This window comes from Ascaphus truei, unplaced genomic scaffold, assembly GCF_040206685.1.
Source record: "Ascaphus truei isolate aAscTru1 unplaced genomic scaffold, aAscTru1.hap1 HAP1_SCAFFOLD_430, whole genome shotgun sequence".
In the NCBI taxonomy this organism is placed as follows: Eukaryota; Metazoa; Chordata; class Amphibia; order Anura; family Ascaphidae; genus Ascaphus; species Ascaphus truei.
Window position 1 is genome coordinate 222,379 of NW_027456761.1, and position 27,471 is coordinate 249,849.

A 27,471-nucleotide genomic window follows, 5' to 3' on the forward strand; every position below is an offset into this window, starting at 1 on the left:
CCCTCTATGCCTGTCCCTCCGCGTCTCTCTTTACCTGTCCCTCCGCGTCTCTCTATACCTGTCCCTCCCCGTCCCTCTATACCTGTCCCTCCCCGTCCCTCTATACCTGTCCCTCCGCGTCTCTCTATACCTGTCCCTCCCCGTCCCTCTATGCCTGTCCCTCCGCGTCTCTCTTTACCTGTCCCTCCGCGTCTCTCTATACCTGTCCCTCCCCGTCCCTCTATACCTGTCCCTCCCCGTCCCTCTATACCTGTCCCTCCGCATCTCTCTTTACCTGTCCCTCCCCGTCTCTCTCCCACTCCCCATACTGTCTCACGGGATCCCTTTACTCTCTCATTGTGACTCAGCAAAAGGTGCTTCCTATATAAGCCTGAGGCAGAGAGACAGCCCACAACCTGCTGAGAGACAGCCAGATAGACAGACCACAGCCTGCTGAGAGACAGCCCACAACCTGCTGAGAGACAGCCAGATACACAGACCTGAGACAGCTACACTCTGACAAGTGAGAGCTGCAGCAATTCACACCTCTTGCCACACTGTTTTTTGCTGTCTAATATTGTCTCTTTTTGCAATATATGGATGTCTAATAACTGTGTGCTGTCTCTTTTTTTCTCAGTGCCTGGATATGTCCTGACATATTTCCCTGTCAGAGGTCAGTGTGGGATCGAAAACTTCTAAAAACACCCGAACCCCCACAAATATTCCTCCTGAACCCCCAAATATTCCTCATCAACCCCCAAATACTCCTCTTGAACCTCCAAATACTCCTTCTGCACCCCCATACTCTTCCTGCACCCCCCCATACACCTGCATTCCCCAAATACACCTCCTGAATCTCCCCCATACTCCTGAACCCCCAATTACTGCTCCTGCACCCCCCTATACTCCTGCTGAACCCTCCATACTCCTGCTGAACCCCAATACTCCTGAACCCCCCACTAAGTCTCTCCTGCAATCGCACCCTGCTTCCCCACATCCCAGAACACCCCTCCCTGAGCTTGGTCCCTCTCTGTCACCCTCCCGGACATTGCGCTCACCCCTCTATCGCTCATCCAGCGGGTGCCTTATTGCCCTGGTCCTCGGGCCGCCTCCGCCTGTCCTGTGCATGTGAGCAGCTGAGACACTGTATATAGGACATGTGCCCTGTATATAGGACATGTGCCCTGTATATAACCCCACAAGTCTCCTCTCCCCCAGGGAGGGCGGAGGCCCTGTATATAGGACATGTGCCCTGTATATAACCCCACAAGTCTCCTCTCCCCCAGGGAGGGTGGAGGCCCTGTATATAGGACATGTGCCCTGTATATAACCCCACAAGTCTCCTCTCCCCCAGGGAGGGCGGAGGCCCTGTATATAGGACATGTGCCCTGTATATAACCCCACAAGTCTCCTCTCCCCCAGGGAGGGCGGAGGCCCTGTATATAGGACATGTGCCCTGTATATAACCCCACACGTCTCCTCTCCCCCAGGGAGGGCGGAGGCCCTGTATATAGGACATGTGCCCTGTATATAACCCCACACATCTCCTCTCCCCCCAGGGCGGGCGGAGGCCCTGTATATAACCCCACACGTCTCCTCTCCCCAGGGCGGGCGGAGGCCCTGTATATAGGACATGTGCCCTGTATATAACCCCACACGTCTCCTCTCCCCAGGGCGGGCGGAGGCCCTGTATATAGGACATGTGCCCTGTATATAACCCCACACGTCTCCTCTCCCCAGGGCGGGCGGAGGCCCTGTATATAACCCCACACGTCTCCTCTCCCCCCAGGGCGGGCGGAGGCCCTGTATATAGGACATGTGCCCTGTATATAACCCCACACGTCTCCTCTCCCCCAGGGCGGGCAGAGGCCCTGTATATAACCCCACACGTCTCCTCTCCCCCAGGGCGGGCGGAGGCCCTGTATATAACCCCACACGTCTCCTCTCCCCCAGGGCGGGCGGAGGCCCTGTATATAACCCCACACGTCTCCTCTCCCCCAGGGCGGGCGGAGGCCCTGTATATAACCCCACACGTCTCATCTCCCCCAGGGCGGGCGGAGGCCCTGTATATAACCCCACACGTCTCCTCTCCCCCAGGGCGGGCGGAGGCCCTGTATATAACCCCACACGTCTCCTCTCCCCCAGGGCGGGCGGAGGCCCTGTATATAGGACATGTGCCCTGTATATAACCCCACACGTCTCATCTCCCCCAGGGCGGGCGGAGGCCCTGTATATAACCCCACACGTCTCCTCTCCCCCAGGGCGGGCGGAGGCCCTGTATATAGGACATGTGCCCTGTATATAACCCCACACGTCTCCTCTCCCCCAGGGCGGGCGGAGGCCCTGTATATAACCCCACACGTCTCCTCTCCCCCAGGGCGGGCGGAGGCCCTGTATATAACCCCACACGTCTCCTCTCCCCCAGGGCGGGCGGAGGCCCTGCGGCTGCTGTTGGCGGACCAGGGGATCCCCTGGAAAGAGGACGAGGTTCAGATGTCCGATTGGTTCACTAGTGATCTGAAGAAATCAGCGGTGAGACATCCCCTCAACCTGTGACACTCTCATTTGCAGTCTCTCTGGCAGTCCCTCTATCTCTATTACATGCGAGATTACCTATTGTCACTCTCTTTAGAAGTCTCTCTCTGTGACTCCTTTCTTTAGCAGTCTCTCAGTAATGGTCAGTTTCTCTGTCTCGCAGTCTCTCTGTCTCGCAGTCTCTCTGTCTCGCAGTCTCTCTGTCTCGCAGTCTCTCTAGCAGTCTCTCTGTCTCGCAGTCTCTCTGTCTCGCAGTCTCTCTGTCTCGCAGTCTCTCTGTCTCGCAGTCTCTCTGTCTCGCAGTCTCTCTAGCAGTCTCTCTGTCTCGCAGTCTCTCTAGCAGTCCCTCTGTCTTGCAGTCTCTCTAGCAGTCTCTCTGTCTCGCAGTCTCTCTAGCAGTCTCTCTGTCTCGCAGTCTCTCTGTCTCGCAGTCTCTCTAGCAGTCTCTCTGTCTCGCAGTCTCTCTGTCTCGCAGTCTCTCTAGCAGTCTCTCTGTCTCGCAGTCTCTCTAGCAGTCTCTCTAGCATTCTCTCTGTCTCGCAGTCTCTCTAGCAGTCTCTCTGTCTCGCAGTCTCTCTAGCAGTCTCTCTGTCTCGCAGTCTCTCTGTCTCGCAGTCTCTCTGTCTCGCAGTCTCTAGCAGTCTCTCTGTCTCGCAGTCTCTCTAGCAGTCTCTCTGTCTCGCAGTCTCTCTAGCAGTCTCTCTGTCTCGCAGTCTCTCTGTCTCGCAGTCTCTCTAGCAGTCTCTCTGTCTCGCAGTCTCTCTGTCTCGCAGTCTCTCTAGCAGTCTCTCTGTCTCGCAGTCTCTCTGTCTCGCAGTCTCTCTAGCAGTCTCTCTGTCTCGCAGTCTCTCTAGCAGTCTCTCTAGCAGTCTCTCTGTCTCGCAGTCTCTCTAGCAGTCTCTCTGTCTCGCAGTCTCTCTAGCAGTCTCTCTGTCTCGCAGTCTCTCTAGCAGTCTCTCTGTCTCGCAGTCTCTCTGTCTCGCAGTCTCTCTGTCTCGCAGTCTCTCTGTCTCGCAGTCTCTCTAGCAGTCTCTCTGTCTCGCAGTCTCTCTGTCTCGCAGTCTCTCTGTCTCGCAGTCTCTCTGTCTCGCAGTCTCTCTGTCTCGCAGTCTCTCTAGCAGTCTCTCTGTCTCGCAGTCTCTCTAGCAGTCCCTCTGTCTTGCAGTCTCTCTAGCAGTCTCTCTGTCTCGCAGTCTCTCTAGCAGTCTCTCTGTCTCGCAGTCTCTCTGTCTCGCAGTCTCTCTAGCAGTCTCTCTGTCTCGCAGTCTCTGTCTCGCAGTCTCTCTAGCAGTCTCTCTGTCTCGCAGTCTCTCTAGCAGTCTCTCTAGCATTCTCTCTGTCTCGCAGTCTCTCTAGCAGTCTCTCTGTCTCGCAGTCTCTCTAGCAGTCTCTCTGTCTCGCAGTCTCTCTGTCTCGCAGTCTCTCTGTCTCGCAGTCTCTAGCAGTCTCTCTGTCTCGCAGTCTCTCTAGCAGTCTCTCTGTCTCGCAGTCTCTCTAGCAGTCTCTCTGTCTCGCAGTCTCTCTGTCTCGCAGTCTCTCTAGCAGTCTCTCTGTCTCGCAGTCTCTCTGTCTCGCAGTCTCTCTAGCAGTCTCTCTGTCTCGCAGTCTCTCTGTCTCGCAGTCTCTCTAGCAGTCTCTCTGTCTCGCAGTCTCTCTAGCAGTCTCTCTAGCAGTCTCTCTAGCAGTCTCTCTGTCTCGCAGTCTCTCTAGCAGTCTCTCTGTCTCGCAGTCTCTCTAGCAGTCTCTCTGTCTCGCAGTCTCTCTAGCAGTCTCTCTGTCTCACAGTCTCTCTGTCTCGCAGTCTCTCTAGCAGTCTCTCTGTCTCGCAGTCTCTCTAGCAGTCTCTCTGTCTCGCAGTCTCTCTAGCAGTCTCTCTGTCTCGCAGTCTCTCTGTCTCGCAGTCTCTCTGTCTCGCAGTCTCTAGCAGTCTCTCTGTCTCGCAGTCTCTCTAGCAGTCTCTCTGTCTCGCAGTCTTTCTAGCAGTCTCTCTAGCAGTCTCTCTAGCAGTCTCTCTAGCGGTCTCTCTAGCAGTCTGTCTAGCAGTCTGTCTGTCTCGCAGTCTCTCTAGCAGTCTCTCTAGCAGTCTCTCTGTCTCGCAGTCTCTCTCGCAGTCTCTCTCGCAGTCTCTCTCGCAGTCTCTCTAGCAGTCTCTCTAGCAGTCTCTCTGTCCTGCAGTCCCTCTAGCAGTCTCTCTAGCAGTCTCTCTAGCAGTCTCTCTGTCTCGCAGTCTCTCTCGCAGTCTCTCTCGCAGTCTCTCTAGCAGTCTCTCTAGCAGTCTCTCTGTCCCGCAGTCTCTCTCGCAGTCTCTCTGTCTCGCAGTCTCTCTAGCAGTCTCTCTGTCCCGCAGTCTCTCTCGCAGTCTCTCTGTCTCGCAGTCTCTCTAGCAGTCTCTCTGTCCCGCAGTCTCTCTGTCCTGCAGTCTCTCTAGCAGTCTCTCTAGCAGTCTGTCTGTCTCGCAGTCTCTCTAGCAGTCTGTCTGTCTCGCAGTCTCTCTAGCAGTCTCTCTAGCAGTCTGTCTGTCTCGCAGTCTCTCTCGCAGTCTCTCTCGCAGTCTCTCTAGCAGTCTCTCTGTCTCGCAGTCTCTCTAGCAGTCTCTCTGTCTCGCAGTCTCTCTGTCTCGCAGTCTCTCTGTCTCGCAGTCTCTAGCAGTCTCTCTGTCTCGCAGTCTCTCTAGCAGTCTCTCTGTCTCGCAGTCTCTCTAGCAGTCTCTCTGTCTCGCAGTCTCTCTGTCTCGCAGTCTCTCTAGCAGTCTCTCTGTCTCGCAGTCTCTCTAGCAGTCTCTCTGTCTCGCAGTTTCTCTAGCAGTCTCTCTGTCTCGCAGTCTCTCTGTCTCGCAGTCTCTCTAGCAGTCTCTCTGTCTCGCAGTCTCTCTAGCAGTCTCTCTGTCTCGCAGTCTCTCTGTCTCGCAGTCTCTCTGTCTCGCAGTCTCTCTAGCAGTCTCTCTGTCTCGCAGTCTCTCTGTCTCGCAGTCTCTCTGTCTCGCAGTCTCTCTAGCAGTCTCTCTGTCTCGCAGACTCTCTAGCAGTCTCTCTGTCTCGCAGTCTCTCTAGCAGTCTCTCTGTCTCGCAGTCTCTCTGTCTCGCAGTCTCTCTAGCAGTCTCTCTGTCTCTCTAGCAGTCTCTCTGTCTCGCAGTCTCTCTGTCTCGCAGTCTCTCTAGCAGTCTCTAGCAGTCTCTCTGTCTCACAGTCTCTCTAGCAGTCTCTCTAGCAGTCTCTAGCAGTCTCTCTGTCTCGCAGTCTATCTGTCTCGCTGTCTCTCTAGCAGTCTCTGCCTCACAGTCTCTCTGTCTCGCTGTCTCTCTTGCAGTCTCTGTCTCGCAGTCTCTCTAGCACTCTCTCTGTCTCGCAGTCTCTCTAGCACTCTCTCTGTCTCGCAGTCTCTCTCGCAGTCTCTCTGTCTCTCTAGCAGTCTCTCTATCTCACAGTCTCTCTAGCAGTCTCTCTGTCTCGCAGTCTCTCTAGCAGTCTCTCTGTCTCGCAGTCTCTCTCGCAGTCTCTCTGTCTCGCAGTCTCTCTCGCAGTCTCTCTCGCAGTCTCTCTCGCAGTCTCTCTAGCAGTCTCTGTCTCGCAGTCTCTCTGTCTCGCAGTCTCTCTGTCTCGCAGTCTCTCAGTCTCGCAGTCTGTCTCTCTCGCAGTCTCTCTAGCAGTCTCTCTAGCAGTCTCTCTAGCGGTCTCTCTAGCAGTCTGTCTAGCAGTCTGTCTGTCTCGCAGTCTCTAGCAGTCTCTCTAGCAGTCTCTCTGTCTCGCAGTCTCTCTCGCAGTCTCTCTCGCAGTCTCTCTAGCAGTCTCTCTAGCAGTCTCTCTAGCAGTCTCTCTGTCCTGCAGTCTCTCTAGCAGTCCCTCTAGCAGTCCCTCTAGCAGTCTCTCTGTCTCGCAGTCTCTCTGTCTCGCAGTCTCTCTCGCAGTCTCTCTCGCAGTCTCTCTAGCAGTCTCTCTAGCAGTCTCTCTAGCAGTCTCTCTGTCCCGCAGTCTCTCTCGCAGTCTCTCTGTCTCGCAGTCTCTCTAGCAGTCTCTCTGTCCCGCAGTCTCTCTCGCAGTCTCTCTGTCTCGCAGTCTCTCTAGCAGTCTCTCTGTCCCGCAGTCTCTCTGTCCTGCAGTCTCTCTAGCAGTCTCTCTAGCAGTCTGTCTGTCTCGCAGTCTCTCTAGCAGTCTGTCTGTCTCGCAGTCTCTCTAGCAGTCTCTCTAGCAGTCTGTCTGTCTCGCAGTCTCTCTCGCAGTCTCTCTCGCAGTCTCTCTAGCAGTCTCTCTGTCTCGCAGTCTCTCTGTCTCGCAGTCTCTCTCGCAGTCTCTCTCGCAGTCTCTCTCGCAGTCTCTCTAGCAGTCTCTCTAGCAGTCTCTCTAGCAGTCTGTCTAGCAGTCTGTCTGTCTCGCAGTCTCTCTAGCAGTCTCTCTAGCAGTCTCTCTAGCAGTCTGTCTAGCAGTCTCTCTCGCAGTCTCTCTCGCAGTCTCTCTAGCAGTCTCTCTAGCAGTATCGCAGTCTCTCTGTCTCGCAGTCTCTCTCACAGTCTCTGTCTCACAGTCTCTCAGTCTCACAGTCTCTCAGTCTCGCAGTCTGTCTGTCTCGCAGTCTTTCTAGCAGTCTCTCTAGCAGTCTCTCTAGCAGTCTCTCTAGCGGTCTCTCTAGCAGTCTGTCTAGCAGTCTGTCTGTCTCGCAGTCTCTCTAGCAGTCTCTCTAGCAGTCTCTCTGTCTCGCAGTCTCTCTCGCAGTCTCTCTCGCAGTCTCTCTCGCAGTCTCTCTAGCAGTCTCTCTAGCAGTCTCTCTGTCCTGCAGTCCCTCTAGCAGTCTCTCTAGCAGTCTCTCTAGCAGTCTCTCTGTCTCGCAGTCTCTCTCGCAGTCTCTCTCGCAGTCTCTCTAGCAGTCTCTCTAGCAGTCTCTCTGTCCCGCAGTCTCTCTCGCAGTCTCTCTGTCTCGCAGTCTCTCTAGCAGTCTCTCTGTCCCGCAGTCTCTCTCGCAGTCTCTCTGTCTCGCAGTCTCTCTAGCAGTCTCTCTGTCCCGCAGTCTCTCTGTCCTGCAGTCTCTCTAGCAGTCTCTCTAGCAGTCTGTCTGTCTCGCAGTCTCTCTAGCAGTCTGTCTGTCTCGCAGTCTCTCTAGCAGTCTCTCTAGCAGTCTGTCTGTCTCGCAGTCTCTCTCGCAGTCTCTCTCGCAGTCTCTCTAGCAGTCTCTCTGTCTCGCAGTCTCTCTGTCCCGCAGTCTCTCTAGCAGTCTCTCTAGCAGTCTCTCTAGCAGTCTCTCTGTCTCGCAGTCTCTCTCGCAGTCTCTCTCGCAGTCTCTCTAGCAGTCTCTCTAGCAGTCTCTCTAGCAGTCTGTCTAGCAGTCTGTCTGTCTCGCAGTCTCTCTAGCAGTCTCTCTAGCAGTCTGTCTAGCAGTCTGTCTGTCTCGCAGTCTCTCTAGCAGTCTCTCTAGCAGTCTCTCTGTCTCGCAGTCTCTCTCGCAGTCTCTCTGTCTCGCAGTCTCTCTAGCAGTCTGTCTGTCTCGCAGTCTCTCTAGCAGTCTCTCTGTCTCGCAGTCTCTCTCGCAGTCTCTCTCGCAGTCTCTCTCGCAGTCTCTCTGTCCCGCAGTCTCTCTAGCAGTCTCTCTGTCCCGCAGTCTCTCTAGCAGTCTCTCTGTCTCACAGTCTCTCTGTCTCGCAGTCTCTCTCGCAGTCTCTCTAGCAGTCTCTCTAGCAGTCTCGCAGTCTCTCTCGCAGTCTCTCTGTCTCGCAGTCTCTCTCACAGTCTCTGTCTCGCAGTCTCTCTGTCTCGCAGTCTCTCTGTCTCAAAGTCTCTCAGTCTCGCAGTCTGTCTGTCTCGTAGTCTCTCTAGCAGTCTCTCTAGCAGTCTCTCTAGCAGTCTGTCTAGCAGTCTGTCTGTCTCGCAGTCTCTCTAGCAGTCTCTCTGTCTCGCAGTCTCTCTCGCAGTCTCTCTGTCTCGCAGTCTCTCTAGCAGTCTCTCTGTCTCGCAGTCTCTCTCACAGTCTCTCTCGCAGTCTCTCTAGCAGTCTCTCTAGCAGTCTCTCTGTCCCGCAGTCTCTCTCGCAGTCTCTCTGTCTCGCAGTCTCTCTAGCAGTCTGTCTGTCTCGCAGTCTGTCTAGCAGTCTCTCTAGCAGTCTCTGTCTCGCAGTCTCTCTAGCAGTCTCTCTCGCAGTCTCTCTCGCAGTCTCTCTCGCAGTCTCTCTCGCAGTCTCTCTCGCAGTCTCTCTCGCAGTCTCTCTGTCCCGCAGTCTCTCTGTCCTGCAGTCTCTCTAGCAGTCTCTCTAGCAGTCTGTCTGTCTCGCAGTCTCTCTAGCAGTCTGTCTGTCTCGCAGTCTCTCTAGCAGTCTGTCTGTCTCGCAGTCTCTCTAGCAGTCTCTCTAGCAGTCTCTCTAGCAGTCTGTCTAGCAGTCTGTCTAGCAGTCTGTCTGTTTCGCAGTCTCTCTAGCAGTCTCTCTAGCAGTCTCTCTAGCAGTCTCTCTAGCAGTCTGTCTAGCAGTCTGTCTGTCTCGCAGTCTCTCTAGCAGTCTCGCAGTCTCTCTCGCAGTCTCTCTGTCTCGCAGTCTCTCTCACAGTCTCTGTCTCGCAGTCTCTCTGTCTCGCAGTCTCTCTGTCTCAAAGTCTCTCAGTCTCGCAGTCTGTCTGTCTCGCAGTCTCTCTAGCAGTCTCTCTAGCAGTCTCTCTAGCAGTCTCTCTAGCAGTCTCTCTAGCAGTCTGTCTAGCAGTCTGTCTAGCAGTCTGTCTGTCTCGCAGTCTCTCTCGCAGTCTCTCTAGCAGTCTCTCTAGCAGTCTCTCTGTCTCTCTGTCTCGCAGTCTCTCTCGCAGTCTCTCTAGCAGTCTCTCTAGCAGTCTCTCTAGCAGTCTCGCAGTCTCTCTCGCAGTCTCTCTGTCTCGCAGTCTCTCTCACAGTCCCTGTCTCGCAGTCTCTCTGTCTCGCAGTCTCTCTGTCTCAAAGTCTCTCAGTCTCGCAGTCTGTCTGTCTCGCAGTCTCTCTAGCAGTCTCTCTAGCAGTCTCTCTAGCAGTCTCTCTAGCAGTCTCTCTAGCAGTCTCTCTAGCAGTCTCTCTAGCAGTCTCTCTAGCAGTCTGTCTAGCAGTCTGTCTGTCTCGCAGTCTCTTTAGCAGTCTCTCTGTCTCGCAGTCTCTCTAGCAGTCTCTGTCTCGCAGTCTCTCTCGCAGTCTCTCTGTCTCGCAGTCTCTCTAGCAGTCTGTCTGTCTCGCAGTCTCTCTAGCAGTCTCTCTGTCTCGCAGTCTCTCTCGCAGTCTCTCTCGCAGTCTCTCTCGCAGTCTCTCTCGCAGTCTCTCTCGCAGTCTCTCTCGCAGTCTCTCTCGCAGTCTCTCTCGCAGTCTCTCTGTCCCGCAGTCTCTCTGTCCCGCAGTCTCTCTAGCAGTCTCTCTAGCAGTCTGTCTGTCTCGCAGTCTCTCTAGCAGTCTGTCTGTCTCGCAGTCTCTCTAGCAGTCTGTCTGTCTCGCAGTCTCTCTAGCAGTCTCTCTAGCAGTCTCTCTAGCAGTCTGTCTAGCAGTCTGTCTAGCAGTCTGTCTGTCTCGCAGTCTCTCTAGCAGTCTCTCTAGCAGTCTCTCTAGCAGTCTCTCTAGCAGTCTGTCTAGCAGTCTGTCTGTCTCGCAGTCTCTCTAGCAGTCTCGCAGTCTCTCTCGCAGTCTCTCTGTCTCGCAGTCTCTCTCACAGTCTCTGTCTCGCAGTCTCTCTGTCTCGCAGTCTCTCTGTCTCAAAGTCTCTCAGTCTCGCAGTCTGTCTGTCTCGCAGTCTCTCTAGCAGTCTCTCTAGCAGTCTCTCTAGCAGTCTCTCTAGCAGTCTGTCTAGCAGTCTGTCTAGCAGTCTGTCTGTCTCGCAGTCTCTCTCGCAGTCTCTCTCGCAGTCTCTCTAGCAGTCTCTCTAGCAGTCTCTCTGTCTCTCTTTCTCGCAGTCTCTCTCGCAGTCTCTCTAGCAGTCTCTCTAGCAGTCTCTCTAGCAGTCTCTCTAGCAGTCTCGCAGTCTCTCTCGCAGTCTCTCTGTCCCGCAGTCTCTCTGTCCTGCAGTCTCTCTAGCAGTCTCTCTAGCAGTCTGTCTGTCTCGCAGTCTCTCTAGCAGTCTGTCTGTCTCGCAGTCTCTCTAGCAGTCTGTCTGTCTTGCAGTCTCTCTAGCAGTCTCTCTAGCAGTCTCTCTAGCAGTCTGTCTAGCAGTCTGTCTAGCAGTCTGTCTGTTTCGCAGTCTCTCTAGCAGTCTCTCTAGCAGTCTCTCTAGCAGTCTCTCTAGCAGTCTGTCTAGCAGTCTGTCTAGCAGTCTGTCTGTCTCGCAGTCTCTCTAGCAGTCTCGCAGTCTCTCTCGCAGTCTCTCTGTCTCGCAGTCTCTCTCACAGTCTCTGTCTCGCAGTCTCTCTGTCTCGCAGTCTCTCTGTCTCAAAGTCTCTCAGTCTCGCAGTCTCTCTAGCAGTCTCTCTAGCAGTCTCTCTAGCAGTCTCTCTAGCAGTCTCTCTAGCAGTCTCTCTAGCAGTCTGTCTAGCAGTCTGTCTAGCAGTCTGTCTGTCTCGCAGTCTCTCTCGCAGTCTCTCTAGCAGTCTGTCTGTCTCGCAGTCTCTCTAGCAGTCTCTCTAGCAGTCTCTCTGTCTCTCTGTCTCGCAGTCTCTCTCGCAGTCTCTCTAGCAGTCTCTCTAGCAGTTTCTCTAGCAGTCTCGCAGTCTCTCTCGCAGTCTCTCTGTCTCGCAGTCTCTCTCACAGTCCCTGTCTCGCAGTCTCTCTGTCTCAAAGTCTCTCAGTCTCGCAGTCTGTCTGTCTCGCAGTCTCTCTAGCAGTCTCTCTAGCAGTCTCTCTAGCAGTCTCTCTAGCAGTCTCTCTAGCAGTCTCTCTAGCAGTCTCTCTAGCAGTCTGTCTAGCAGTCTGTCTAGCAGTCTGTCTGTCTCGCAGTCTCTTTAGCAGTCTCTCTGTCTCGCAGTCTCTCTAGCAGTCTCTGTCTCGCAGTCTCTCTCGCAGTCTCTCTGTCTCGCAGTCTCTCTAGCAGTCTGTCTGTCTCGCAGTCTCTCTAGCAGTCTCTCTGTCTCGCAGTCTCTCTCGCAGTCTCTATGTCTCGCAGTCTCTCTAGCAGTCTGTCTGTCTCGCAGTCTCTCTAGCAGTCTCTCTGTCTCGCAGTCTCTCTCGCAGTCTCTCTCGCAGTCTCTCTAGCAGTCTCTCTAGCAGTCTCTCTGTCCCGCAGTATCTCTCGCAGTCTCTCTGGCAGTCTCTCTGTCCCGCAGTCTCTCTGTCCTGCAGTCTCTCTAGCAGTCTCTCTAGCAGTCTGTCTGTCTCGCAGTCTCTCTAGCAGTCTGTCTGTCTCGCAGTCTCTCTAGCAGTCTGTCTGTCTCGCAGTCTCTCTAGCAGTCTCTCTAGCAGTCTCTCTAGCTGTCTCTCTAGCAGTCTGTCTAGCAGTCTGTCTGTCTCGCAGTCTCTCTAGCAGTCTCTCTAGCAGTCTCTCTAGCAGTCTGGCTAGCAGTCTGGCTAGCAGTCTGTCTGTCTCGCAGTCTCTCTAGCAGTCTCTCTAGCAGTCTCTCTGTCTCGCAGTCTCTCTTGCAGTCTCTCTGTCTCGCGGTCTCTCTGTCTCGCAGTCTCTCTCACAGTCTCTCTCGCAGTCTCTCTCGCAGTCTCTCTGTCCCGCAGTCTCTCTGTCCCGCAGTCTCTCTAGCAGTCTCTCTAGCAGTCTCTCTAGCAGTCTCTCTAGCAGTCTCTCTGTCTCGCAGTCTCTCTCGCAGTCTCTCTAGCAGTCTCTCTAGCAGTCTCTCTAGCAGTCTCGCAGTCTCTTTCGCAGTCTCTCTGTCTCGAAGTCTCTCTCACTGTCTGTGTCTCGCAGTCTCTCTGTCTCGCAGTCTCTCTGTCTCAAAGTCTCTCAGTCTCGCAGTCTGTCTGTCTCGCAGTCTCTCTAGCAGTCTCTCTAGCAGTCTCTCTAGCAGTCTCTCTAGCAGTCTCTCTAGCAGTCTGTCTAGCAGTCTGTCTGTCTCGCAGTCTCTCTAGCAGTCTCTCTGTCTCGCAGTCTCTCTAGCAGTCTCTCTGTCTCGCAGTCTCTCTCGCAGTCTCTCTGTCTCGCAGTCTCTCTAGTAGTCTGTCTGTCTCGCAGTCTCTCTAGCAGTCTCTCTGTCTCGCAGTCTCTCTCGCAGTCTCTATCGCAGTCTCTCTAGCAGTCTCTCTAGCAGTCTCTCTGTCCCGCAGTCTCTCTCGCAGTCTCTCTGTCTCGCAGTCTATCTAGCAGTCTGTCTGTCTCGCAGTCTGTCTAGCAGTCTCTCTATCAGTCTCTGTCTCGCAGTCTCTCTAGCAGTCTCTCTCGCAGTCTCTCTCGCAGTCTCTCTCGCAGTCTCTCTGGCAGTCTCTCTGTCCCGCAGTCTCTCTGTCCTGCAGTCTCTCTAGCAGTCTCTCTAGCAGTCTGTCTGTCTCGCAGTCTCTCTAGCAGTCTCTCTAGCAGTCTGTCTGTCTCGCAGTCTCTCTCGCAGTCTCTCTCGCAGTCTCTCTAGCAGTCTCTCTAGCAGTCTCTCTGTCCCGCAGTCTCTCTAGCAGTCTCTCTAGCAGTCTCTTTAGCAGTCTCTCTGTCTCGCAGTCTCTCTCGCAGTCTCTCTAGCAGTCTCTCTAGCAGTCTCTCTGTCCTGCAGTCTCTCTAGCAGTCTCTCTCGCAGTCTCTCTGTCTCGCAGTCTCTCTAGCAGTCTGTCTGTCTCGCAGTCTGTCTAGCAGTCTCTCTAGCAGTCTCTCTGTCTCGCAGTCTCTCTAGCAGTCTCTCTCGCAGTCTCTCTCGCAGACTCTCTCGCAGTCTCTCTCGCAGTCTCTCTAGCAGTCTCTCTAGCAGTCTCTCTGTCCCGCAGTCTCTCTGTCCCGCAGTCTCTCTAGCAGTCTCTCTAGCAGTCTGTCTGTCTCGCAGTCTCTCTAGCAGTCTGTCTGTCTCGCAGTCTCTCTAGCAGTCTCTCTAGCAGTCTGTCTGTCTCGCAGTCTCTCTAGCAGTCTCTCTGTCTCGCAGTCTCTCTAGCTGTCTGTCTGTCTCGCAGTCTCTCTTGCAGTCTGTCTGTCTCGCAGTCTGTCTCGCAGTCTCTCTGTCTCGCAGTCTCTCTGTCTCGCAGTCTCTCTGTCTCTCTGTCTCGCAGTCTGTCTGTCTCGCAGTTTCTCTAGCAGTCTCTCTAGCAGTCTGTCTGTCTCGCAGTCTCTCTAGCAGTCTCTCTAGCAGTCTGTCTGTCTCGCAGTCTGTCTCGCAGTCTCTCTGTCTCGCAGTCTCTCTAGCAGTCTCTCTAGCAGTCTGTCTGTCTCGCAGTCTGTCTCGCAGTCTCTCTGTCTCGCAGTCTCTCTAGCAGTCTGTCTGTCTCGCAGGTCTTCGGACAGCTCCCTGGGTTGGAGGACGGGGACTTCACGCTGTACCAAAGTAACACTATACTCCGATACCTGGGACGCAAACACGGTGAGACCACTCTCTCACATGGGGGGCTGTCTCTTTACACGTGTGTGCTCTCTCTCACTTGAAGGCTGTCTCTTTACACATGCACACTCACTCTGAGGGCTGTTGCTAACAATGAGGGCTGTCTCTTTACACATGCATACTCTCACGCTTGGGGATGTCTCTTTACACGTGCATACTCTCTCACACGGAGGGCTGTCTCTTTACACGTGCATACTATCACGCTTGGGGATGTCCCTTTACACGTGCACTCTCTCTCACACGGAGGGCTGTCTCTTTACACGTGCATACTCTCTCACACGGAGGGCTGTCTCTTTACACGTGCATACTCTCTCACACGGAGGGCTGTCTCTTTACACATGCATACTCTCTCACACTGGGTGCTGTCTCTTTACACGTGCATACTCTCTCACATGGAGGGCTGTCTCTTTACACGTGCATACTCTCTCACATGGAGGGCTGTCTCTTTACACGTGCATATTCTCACACACGGAGGGATGTCTCTTTACACGTGCATACTCAGATGGAGAACTGTCTCTTTACACGTGCACACTATCACACGGAGGGCTGTCTCTTTACACGTGCATACTCTCTCACACTGAGGGCTGTCTCTTTACACGTGCATACTCTCTCACATGGAGGGCTGTCTCTTTACACGTGCATATTCTCACACACGGAGGGATGTCTCTTTACACGTGCATACTCAGATGGAGGGCTGTCTCTTTACACGTGCATACTCTCTCACACGGAGGGCTGGCAGGCACAGGGACACGTCACACACATACAGGTCCCCAGGCACGGGGACACGTCACACACATACAGGTCCCCAGGCACGGGGACACATCACACACATAAAGGTCCCCAGGGACACGTCAGACACATACAGGTCCCCAGGCACGGGGATACGTCACACACATACAGGTCCCCAGGCACGAGGACATGTCACACACATACAGGTCCCCAGGCACAGCGACATGTCACACACATACAGGTCCCCAGGCACGGGGACACGTCACACACATACAGGTCCCCAGGCACGGGGACACGTCACACACATACAGGTCCCCAGGCACAGGGACACGTCACACACATACAGGTCCCCAGGCACAGGGACACGTCACACACATAAAGGTCCCCAGGGACACGTCACACACATACAGGTCCCCAAGCACGGGGACACGTCACACACATACAGGTCCCCAGGCACGGGGACACGTCACACACACATACAGGTCCCCAGGGACACGTCACACACAAATACAGGTCCCCAGGCACGGGGACACATCAAACACATACAGGTCCCCAGGCACAGGGACACGTCACACACATACAGGTCCCCAGGCACGGGGACAGCTCACACACATGCGGGTCCCCAGGCACGGGACACCTCACACACATACAGGTCCCCAGGCATGGGGACACGTCACACACATACAGGTCCCCAGGTAAAGGGACACGTCACACACATACAGGTCCCCAGGCACGTGGACACGTCACACACATACAGGTCACCAGGCACAGGAACACGTCACACACATACAGGTCCCCAGGCACGGGGACACCTCACACACATACAGGTCCCCAGGCACAGGGACACCTCACACACATACAGGTCCCCAGGGACACGTCACACACATACAGGTCCCCAGGCACAGGAACACGTCACACACATACAGGTCCCCAGGCACGGGGACACCTCACACACATACAGGTCCCCAGGCACGGGGACACGTCACACACATACAGGTCCCCAGGCACGGGGACACCTCACACACATACAGGTCCCCAGGCACGGGGACACCTCACACACATACAGGTCCCCAGGGACACGTCACACACATACAGGTCCCCAGGCACAGGAACACGTCACACACATACAGGTCCCCAGGCACAGGGACACCTCACACACATACAGGTCCCCAGGAACACGTCACACACATATAGGTCCCCAGGCACGGGGACACGTCACACACACATACAGGTCCCCAGGCACAGGGACACGTCACACACATACAGGTCCCCAGGCACAGGGACACGTCACACACATACAGGTCCCCAGGCACGGGGACACGTCACACACATACAGGTCCCCAGGCACAGGAACACGTCACACACATACAGGTCCCCAGGCACAGGAACACGTCACACACATACAGGTCCCCAGGCACAGGGACACGTCACACACATACAGGTCCCCAGGCACAGGGACACGTCACACACATACAGGTCCCCAGGCACGGGGACGCGTCACACACATACAGGTCCCCAGGCACAGGGACACGTCACACACATACAGGTCCCCAGGCAGAGGGACACCTCACACACACAGGTCCCCAGGCACGGGGACATCTCACACACACAGGTCCCCAGGCACGGGGATGCGTCACACACATACAGGTCCCCAGGCACAGGGACATCTCCCACACACAGGTCCCCAGGCACGGGGACATCTCACACACACAGGTCCCCAGGCACGGGGATGCGTCACACACATACAGGTCCCCAGGCACAGGGACATCTCCCACACACAGGTCCCCAGGCACGGGGACACCTCACACACATACAGGTCCCCAGGCACGGGGACACGTCACACACATACAGGTCCCCAGGTAAAGGGACACGTCACACACATACAGATCCCCAGGCACGTGGACACGTCACACACATACAGGTCCCCAGGCACAGGAACACGTCACACACATACAGGTCCCCAGGCACGGGGACACCTCACACACATACAGGTCCCCAGGCACAGGGACACCTCACACACATACAGGTCCCCAGGGACACGTCACACACATACAGGTCCCCAGGCACAGGAACACGTCACACACATACAGGTCCCCAGGCACGGGGACACCTCACACACATACAGGTCCCCAGGAACGGGGACACGTCACACACATACAGGTCCCCAGGCACGGGGACACCTCACACACATACAGGTCCCCAGGCACGGGGACACCTCACACACATACAGGTCCCCAGGCACAGGAACACGTCACACACATACAGGTCCCCAGGCACAGGGACACCTCAAACACAAACAGGTCCCCAGGAACACGTCACACACATATAGGTCCCCAGGCACAGGGACACGTCACACACACATACAGGTCCCCAGGCACAGGGACACGTCACACACATACAGGTCCCCAGGCACAGGGACACGTCACACACATACAGGTCCCCAGGCACGGGGACACGTCACACACATACAGGTCCCCAGGCACAGGGACACGTCACACACATACAGGTCCCCAGGCACGGGGACGCGTCACACACATACAGGTCCCCAGGCACAGGCACACGTCACACACATACAGGTCCCCAGGCAGAGGGACACCTCACACACACAGGTCCCCAGGCACGGGGATGCGTCACACACATACAGGTCCCCAGGCACAGGGACATCTCCCACACACAGGTCCCCAGGCACGGGGATGCGTCACACACATACAGGTCCCCAGGCACGGGGACACGTCACACACATACAGGTCCCCAGGCACGGGGACACATCACACACATACAGGTCCCCAGGCACAGGGACACCTCACACACATGCGGGTCCCAGGCACGGGGACACCTCACACACATACAGGTCCCCAGGCACAGGGACACGTCACACACACACAGGTCCCCAGGCTCGGGGACACCTCACACACATACAGGTCCCCAGGCACGGGGACACCTCACACACATACAGGTCCCCAGGCACGGGGACACGTCACACACATACAGGTCCCCAGGCATGGGACACGTCACACACATACAGGTCCCCAGGCACAGGGACACGTCACACTCATACAGGTCCCCAGGAACAGGGACACGTCACACACATACATGTCCCCAGGCACAGGGACACGTCACACACATACAGGTCCCCAGGCACGGGGACATGTCACACACATACAGGTCCCCAGGCACAGGGACACGTCACACACATACAGGTCCCCAGGCACAGGGACACCTCACACACATACAGGTCCCCAGGAACACGTCACACACATATAGGTCCCCAGGCACGGGGACACGTCACACACACATACAGGTCCCCAGGCACAGGGACACGTCACACACATACAGGTCCCCAGGCACAGGGACACGTCACACACATACAGGTCCCCAGGCACGGGGACACGTCACACACATACAGGTCCCCAGGCACGGGGATGCATCACACATATACAGGTCCCCAGGCACAGGGACATCTCCCACACACAGGTCCCCAGGCACGGGGTTGCGTCACACACATACAGGTCCCCAGGCACGGGGACACGTCACACACATACAGGTCCCCAGGCACAGAGACACGTCACACACATACATGTCCCCAGGCACAGGGACATCTCACACATACAGGTCCCCAGGCACAGGGACACGTCACACACATACAGGTCCCCAGGCACGTCACAAACATACAGGTCCCCAGGCACAGAGACACGTCACACACATACAGGTCCCCAGGCACAGGGACACGTCACACACACACAGGTCCCCAGGCACAGGGACACGTCACACACACACAGGTCCCCAGGCACAGGGACACGTCACACACATACAGGTCCCCAGGCACGGGGACACATCACACACATACAGGTCCCCAGGAACAGGGACACCTCACACACATGCGGGTCCCAGGCACGGGGACACCTCACACACATACAGGTCCCCAGGCACAGGGACACCTCAAACACAAACAGGTCCCCAGGAACACGTCACACACATATAGGTCCCCAGGCACAGGGACACGTCACACACACATACAGGTCCCCAGGCACAGGGACACGTCACACACATACAGGTCCCCAGGCACAGGGACACGTCACACACATACAGGTCCCCAGGCACGGGGACACGTCACACACATACAGGTCCCCAGGCACAGGGACACGTCACACACATACAGGTCCCCAGGCACGGGGACGCGTCACACACATACAGGTCCCCAGGCACAGGCACACGTCACACACATACAGGTCCCCAGGCAGAGGGACACCTCACACACACAGGTCCCCAGGCACGGGGATGCGTCACACACATACAGGTCCCCAGGCACAGGGACATCTCCCACACACAGGTCCCCAGGCACGGGGATGCGTCACACACATACAGGTCCCCAGGCACGGGGACACGTCACACACATACAGGTCCCCAGGCACGGGGACACATCACACACATACAGGTCCCCAGGCACAGGGACACCTCACACACATGCGGGTCCCAGGCACGGGGACACCTCACACACATACAGGTCCCCAGGCACAGGGACACGTCACACACACACAGGTCCCCAGGCTCGGGGACACCTCACACACATACAGGTCCCCAGGCACGGGGACACCTCACACACATACAGGTCCCCAGGCACGGGGACACGTCACACACATACAGGTCCCCAGGCATGGGACACGTCACACACATACAGGTCCCCAGGCACAGGGACACGTCACACTCATACAGGTCCCCAGGAACAGGGACACGTCACACACATACATGTCCCCAGGCACAGGGACACGTCACACACATACAGGTCCCCAGGCACGGGGACATGTCACACACATACAGGTCCCCAGGCACAGGGACACGTCACACACATACAGGTCCCCAGGCACAGGGACACCTCACACACATACAGGTCCCCAGGAACACGTCACACACATATAGGTCCCCAGGCACGGGGACACGTCACACACACATACAGGTCCCCAGGCACAGGGACACGTCACACACATACAGGTCCCCAGGCACAGGGACACGTCACACACATACAGGTCCCCAGGCACGGGGACACGTCACACACATACAGGTCCCCAGGCACGGGGATGCATCACACATATACAGGTCCCCAGGCACAGGGACATCTCCCACACACAGGTCCCCAGGCACGGGGTTGCGTCACACACATACAGGTCCCCAGGCACGGGGACACGTCACACACATACAGGTCCCCAGGCACAGAGACACGTCACACACATACATGTCCCCAGGCACAGGGACATCTCACACATACAGGTCCCCAGGCACAGGGACACGTCACACACATACAGGTCCCCAGGCACGTCACAAACATACAGGTCCCCAGGCACAGAGACACGTCACACACATACAGGTCCCCAGGCACAGGGACACGTCACACACACACAGGTCCCCAGGCACAGGGACACGTCACACACACACAGGTCCCCAGGCACAGGGACACGTCACACACATACAGGTCCCCAGGCACGGGGACACATCACACACATACAGGTCCCCAGGAACAGGGACACCTCACACACATGCGGGTCCCAGGCACGGGGACACCTCACACACATACAGGTCCCCAGGCACAGGGACACGTCACACACATACAGGTCCCCAGGCTCGGGGACACCTCACACACATACAGGTCCCCAGGCACGGGGACACCTCACACACATACAGGTCCCCAGGCACGGGGACACGTCACACACATACAGGTCCCCAGGCATGGGACACATCACACACATACAGGTTCCCAGGCACGGGGACACGTCACACACATACAGGTCCCCAGGCACGGGGACACGTCACACACATACAGGTTCCCAAGCACAGGGACACCTCACACACGTACAGGTCCCCAGGCACGGGGACACGTCACACACATACAGGTCCCCAGACAAAGGGACACGTCACACATATAAAGGTCCGCAGGCACAGGGACACATCACACACATACAGGTCCCCAGGCACTGGGACACGTCACACACATACAGGTCCCCAGGCACAGAGACACGTCACACACATACAGGTCCCCAGGCACAGGGACACGTCACACACACACAGGTCCCCAGGCACAGGGACACGTAACACACATATAGGTCCCCAGGCACGGGGACACGTCACACACATACAGGTCCCCAGGCACAGGGACACGTCACACACATACAGGTCCCCAGGCACAGGGACCTCTCACACATACAGGTCCCCAGGCACAGGGACACGTCACACACATACAGGTCCCCAGGCACGTCACACACATACAGGTCCCCAGGCACAGAGACACGTCACACACATACAGGTCCCCAGGCACAGGGACACGTCACACACACACAGGTCCCCAGGCACAGGGACACGTCACACACACACAGGTCCCCAGGCACAGGGACACGTCACACACATACAGGTCCCCAGGCACGGGGACACATCACACACATACAGGTCCCCAGGCACAGGGACACCTCACACACATGCGGGTCCCAGGCACGGGGACACCTCACACACATACAGGTCCCCAGGCACAGGGACACGTCACACACATACAGGTCCCCAGGCTCGGGGACACCTCACACACATACAGGTCCCCAGGCACGGGGACACCTCACACACATACAGGTCCCCAGGCACGGGGACACGTCACACACATACAGGTCCCCAGGCATGGGACACGTCACACACATACAGGTTCCCAGGCACGGGGACACGTCACACACATACAGGTCCCCAGGCACGGGGACACGTCACACACATACAGGTTCCCAAGCACAGGGACACCTCACACACGTACAGGTCCCCAGGCACGGGGACACGTCACACACATACAGGTCCCCAGACAAAGGGACACGTCACACATATAAAGGTCCCCAGGCACAGGGACACATCACACACATACAGGTCCCCAGGCACGGGGACACGTCACACATATAAAGGTCCCCAGGCACAGGGACACATCACACACATACAGGTCCCCAGGCACGGGGACACGTCACACACATACAGGTCCCCAGGCACAGAGACACGTCACACACATACAGGTCCCCAGGCACAGGGACACGTCACACACACACAGGTCCCCAGGCACAGGGACACGTCACACACATATAGGTCCCCAGGCACGGGGACACGTCACACACATACAGGTCCCCAGGCACAGGGACACGTCACACACATACATGTCCCCAGGCACAGGGACACGTCACACTCATACAGGTCCCCAGGCACAGGGACACGTCACACACATACATGTCCCCAGGCACAGGGACACGTCACACACATACAGGTCCCCAGGCACGGGGACACGTCACACACATACAGGTTCTCAAGCACAGGGACACCTCACACACGTACAGGTCCCCAGGCACGGGGACACGTCACACACATACAGGTCCCCAGACACAGGGACACGTCACACACACACATACATACTCTCTCTCTGGTGGCTGTCTCTTTACACGTACGCTCTCTCTCTCTCTGGTGGCTGTCTCTTTACACGTACGCTCTCTCTCTCTGGTGGCTGTCTCTTTACACGTACGCTCTTTCTCTGATGGCTGTCTCTTTACACGTACGCTCTCTCTCTCTGATGGCTGTCTCTTTACACGTACGCTCTCTCTCTCTGATGGCTGTCTCTTTACACGTACGCTCTCTCTCTCTGATGGCTGTCTCTTTACACGTACGCTCTCTCTCTCTGGTGGCTGTCTCTTTACACGTACGCTCTCTCTCTGATGGCTGTCTCGGAAGCTTCCTCACACTGTGGTGCAGCATTTTGGTGTAACACTCTCCTGCGGTCTCTCCTTGTGACGCTCTCGCAGCGGTGGCGGGGGGCAGTGACCGGGAGAGCGCGCTCATTGATATGGTGAATGATGGAGTAGAGGACCTGAGACAGAAGTTCGCGCGCCTGATCTTCTTTGACTACGTACGTGAATCGCGAGAGAGCGCTCAGGTAGTGGCGCCTTGTAATGGTGCGTCCCACCGTATTCCCCGGGGAACCTGGTACGGCTAATACGTGGGCCCATTACAAGGTATCCCAACCTACAAAGTGCCTTCCTTGTATGTGTGCGATAACAACTGTGTCTATATATTTACATATAGGGGTGTGTGGGGTATATTGGTGTGTGTGTGTGTGTGTGTGTGTGTGTGAGTGTATTTGTGTGTGTGTGTGTGTGTGTGTGTGTGTATATGTGTGTGTGTGTGTACATAATCTGAATTTTCTTCAGAGAAGCATTGCTAGGGGGTTAATTATTCCATCACCTGTATCTTGTATTTGGGGGGTATATTGTTGTGTATGTATATGTGAGGGTATATTGATGTGTGTGTATGGGGGGTATATTGTTGTGTGTGTATATGTGGGGGTATATTGATGTGTGTGTGTGTGTGTATGGGGGGTATATTGTTGTGTGTATATATGTGGGGGTATATTGGTGTGTGTGTGTGTGTGTATATGGGGGTGTATATTGTGGCGTGTGTGTATGGGGGTGTATATTGGGGCGTGTGTGTGTATATGGGGGTGTATATTGGTGTGTGTGCATATGGAGGGGGTATATTGATGTGATAGGGGTATATTGGTGTGTGTGCGCATAAGGGGGGGTATATTGGTGTGTGTATCCATGGGAGGTATATTGGTGTGTGTGTGTGTGTGTGTGTGTGCGTGCGTGTATTTGGGGGATATATTGTTGTGTGTTTATATTGGGGGTATATTGTGTGTGCGTGCGTGTATTTGGGGGTATATTGTTGTGTGTTTATATTGGGGGGTATATTGTGTACGCGTGTATTTGGGGGTTATATTGTTGTGTGTCTATATTGGTGTGTGTGTATATTGGGGCGTGTGTGTATATGGGGGGTATATTGATGTGTGTGTGTGTGTGTGTGGGGGGGGGGGGGGGGTGTAGACGGACGTTCACAGAGGTACACAATTGGAGACTTTATAAGGTGAAATTATAATAAGGCTTTATTGTGCCTTTTCCTTTTCATCAGGAAATTATCCAAACACAGGGGGGGGGGGGGGGAACAAAGCTTCTATTCACTTGGGAGTATTTCTAGTGAAAATACCATGCAATTAATTCACATCTCCCTTAGTAAAGCATGTCTCGCAGCCCCAAAACATATAGCATGAATTAAGCAGATATAAGCAGTCTCTTAATAATAAAAGTCTTATCTGTTAGATGCTGTAGAGTAAGCTTCTCTGCTCTCCTGGAACCGCACCCGTGCGTGCACAGAAAATATCAGCATCCAGGTTTAGAAGTCTTATTTGGTGTCTTGCAATCAGCTATGCTGGGCAGAGCTCAAAACCGGTTAGCTCCAGAGATGTGTGTTCTCTTGGTCAGTCTCTCCTGGGAGACTCAAGAACACTGCTCTGTCTCCAAAGGTCAGCTCTCAGTCAGAGCTAAGGAGTTACTTCCTGTCTCAGACAGGCTTTTGTAAGCAATCAGGCAGGTGGTGTTTATTAATTGACTACCAGCAGTTAACCACCACACTGCTAGATTAAAGGCACATTACTTGAACAGGGATTACTCCCCTGTTACATACCTCCCCTGTTTGTGGGAAGCTCGGGCTTACCACGGCCAAAGCCCATCCTTCCACTCTCATTCTAGATATCTCTGTGACTTGAATGAGAGTGGATGGAGGAAGAGAACCCTCAGTCCTGTTGGGATTGGAGCCCTTTCTCCAGTTTATTCGTATCTCCTCCCGAAGGTGCTTGAGATCAGCACCCCTCAGTCGCTCGAGGAGGACTTTTTCCAAGAATAGTCTTTTTTCTACGTGCGCGGTCATGAGATTTCCCTCGCGTCAGGTGCTCGTCTTATTGTAGGCATACTGTAAACAGCCATCGCAGAGCGTTTAAAAACAGCCCTTTGAGTTTTCTGCTCTTGAAGCTGTCGCTCTGCCCTTTTCCCACTCAATGCGGTTGCTAGTTCAGCCTCTTTGGGATTAAGTTGCAATTCCACACCCACGTCCAGAGAATGTCCCATCTTTTCAGCTTCATCAGCTAAGGATTCTTCTGGTTTTAATTCAGCACGTGTACCTTCTTTTGTTGCCTGCTGGGTGGCTGAAGGTTTTGCTAGTGCTTGTTTAGGTGGTTCAGACTTTGCAACCTTGTCTTTCAGATGAGCGGTATTCCCAGCTCTCACGGTACCCTTGTCTTCATGGGTTTTTGAGGCTGTGGGATACTGACGCTTAGTCAGGGTCAATACTTGTCCTTGTAGGACTGTAATCTCATCCGCGAGAGATCCCTGTTTTTTGAGGGCGTCTTGCACGTCTCTTCTCAGGGAATTTATCTGCACGCTTTGCTTTCTCTGAGCTTGCCTCCACATTTTTATTGCATTGTGAAGCACTATGAATTTCTTTGCTCGGGCCACAGTTACTTGTTTCAGTTTCTGGACCTTCTTGTGCTCCCTTTTGTGCCGCGTCACCTGGGTTCTAAGCTTGGCCTCTAGCGATGCTTTGGTGACGCTCAGGGTAGCCTTCAGTTTCTCATGCTGCTTTGCGGGGGACATACTGTTACAGGGGGGTATATTGGTGTGTGTGTGTGTGTATATATTGGGGCGTGTGTGTATATGGGGGGTATATTGATGTGTGTGTGTATGGGGGGTATATTGGTGTGTGTGTATGGGGGGTATGTTGGTGTGATGGGGGGGGATATATTGGTGTGATGGGGGATATATTGGTTTGATGGGGGGGATATATTGGTGTGATGGGGGGATATATTGGTGTGATGGGGGGGGTATATTGGTGTGATGGGGGGGATATATTGGTTTGCATTGGGATCTGTGGGTTACAACTCTCTATCCCACAGGAATCCGGTAAAGAGAAGTATATTCAGAATTTGCCCAATCAGCTGGCTCCTTTCGAGAGAATCCTTTCCCAGAATTCCAAGGGCTCAAAGTTCTTGGTGGGAGACAAGGTAAGGATATCAAAGCTGTCTGTCACCGCGAGCTGTCACCGCGAGCTGTCACCACGAGCTGTCTGTCACCGTGAGCTGCCTGTCACCGCGAGCTGTCTGTCACCGCGAGCTGTCTGTCACCGCGAGCTGTCTGTCACCGCGAGCTGCCTGTCACGGCGAGCTGTCTGTCACGGCGAGCTGTCTGTCACGGCGAGCTGTCTGTCACGGCGAGCTGTCTGTCACGGCGAGCTGTCTGTCACGGCGAGCTGTCTGTCACGGCGAGCTGTCTGTCACATCAAACTATCTGTCACCGCGAGCATTCACCGCAAGCTGTCTGTCACGGCGAGCTGTCTGTCACGGCGAGCTGTCACCGCGAGCTGTCTGTCACCGCGAGCTGTCTGTCACCGCGAGCTGTCTGTCACCGCGAGCTGTCTGTCACCGCGAGCTGTCTGTCACCGCGAGCTGTCTGTCACCGCTATCTGTTATGTCACCGCTATCTGTCTGTCACCGCGAGCTGTCACCGCGAGCTGTCTGTCACCGCGAGCTGTCTGTCACCGCGAGCTGTCTGTCACCGCGAGCTGTCTGTCACCGCAAGCTGTCTGTCACCGCAAGCTGTCTGTCACTGCTGTCTGTCACCGCTGTCTGTCACCGCTGTCTGTCACCGCTGTCTGTCACCGCTGTCTGTCACCGCTGTCTGTCACCGCTGTCTGTCACTGCGAGATTTCACCGCGAACTTTCACCGCAACCTATATGCCACTGCTATCTGTCACCGCGAGCTTTCACCGCAAGCTATATGTCACCGTGAGCTTTCACCGCAAGCTATATGTCACCGTGAGCTGTCACTGCAAGCTGTCTGTCACCGCAAGCTGTCTGTCACCGCAAGCTGTCTGTCACCGCTATCTGTCTGTCACCGCGAACTGTCACCGCTAGCTGTCTGTCACCGCTAGCTGTCTGTCACCGCTAGCTGTCTGTCACCGCGAGCTGTCTGTCACCGCGAGCTGTCTGTCACCGCGAGCTGTCTGTCACCGCGAGCTGTCTGTCACCGCGAGCTGTCTGTCACAGCAAACTATCTGTCACCGCAAGCTATCTGTCACCGCTATCTGTCACCGTGAGCTGCCTGTCACCGCGAGCTGCCTGTCACCGCGAGCTGCCTGTCACCGCGAGCTGTCACAGCGAGCTGCCTGTCACCGCGAGCTGCCTGTCACCGCGAGCTGTCACAGCGAGCTGCCTGTCACCGCGAGCTGCCTGTCACCGCGAGCTGTCACAGCGAGCTGCCTGTCACCGCGAGCTGTCACCGCGAGCTGCCTGTCACCGCGAGCTGCCTGTCCCCGCGAGCTGTCACCGCGAGCTGCCTGTCACCGCGAGCTGCCTGTCACCGCTATCGGTCTGTCACCGCGAGCTGTCACCGCGAGCTGCCTGTCACCGGGAGTTATCTGTCACCGCGAGCTGCCTGTCACCGCGAGTTATCTGTCACCGCGAGCTGCCTGTCACCGCGAGCTCTGCCCCCCTCCCTCACACTGATTGATCTTCCTCTCCCCCCCATTGCAGATCTCGTATGCGGATTATAACCTCCTGGACATCTTGCAATGTCACCTCGACCTGTCCCCAGGATGTCTCTCTTCCTTCCCCCTCCTCTCTGCGCACCATGAACGTCTCGTCTCCCGACCCAAACTCAGCGAGTACCTGAAATCTGATGGACGCAAGAGACGCCCCATCACCCCCAAACACAAGTGACCCCAAATAAACTGGGAAATATTCTTTGATATAAAATCTTCTAATTGGTCTAATTTCTTCACTGCTCTGTGTATCCATATACACCCAGTCCTAGAGGTGTCAGGCTCTGTGTATCTGTATACACCCAGTCCTAGAGGTGTCAGGCTCTGTGTATCTGTATACACCCAGTCCTAGAGGTGTCGGGCTCTGTGTATACGTATACACCCAGTCCTAGAGGTGTCGGGCTCTGTGTATCCATATACACCGAGTCCTAGAGGTGTCGGG

At 55.4% G+C, this 27,471-nt stretch overlaps 1 protein-coding gene across 1 annotated transcript; it reads left to right on the top strand.

Annotated features, from left to right (window-relative positions):
* Positions 1-350: 350 nt before the first annotated feature.
* LOC142484024 (glutathione S-transferase P 1-like) lies at positions 351-27,243 on the top strand. The gene is made up of 7 exons (XM_075583988.1): positions 351-502; positions 617-652; positions 2,405-2,511; positions 13,772-13,859; positions 22,409-22,512; positions 25,387-25,494; positions 27,022-27,243. Coding segments are annotated over exons 1-7 (630 nt in total). The 5' UTR covers positions 351-501; the 3' UTR covers positions 27,208-27,243.
* The last annotated feature ends 228 nt before the right edge of the window (positions 27,244-27,471 follow it).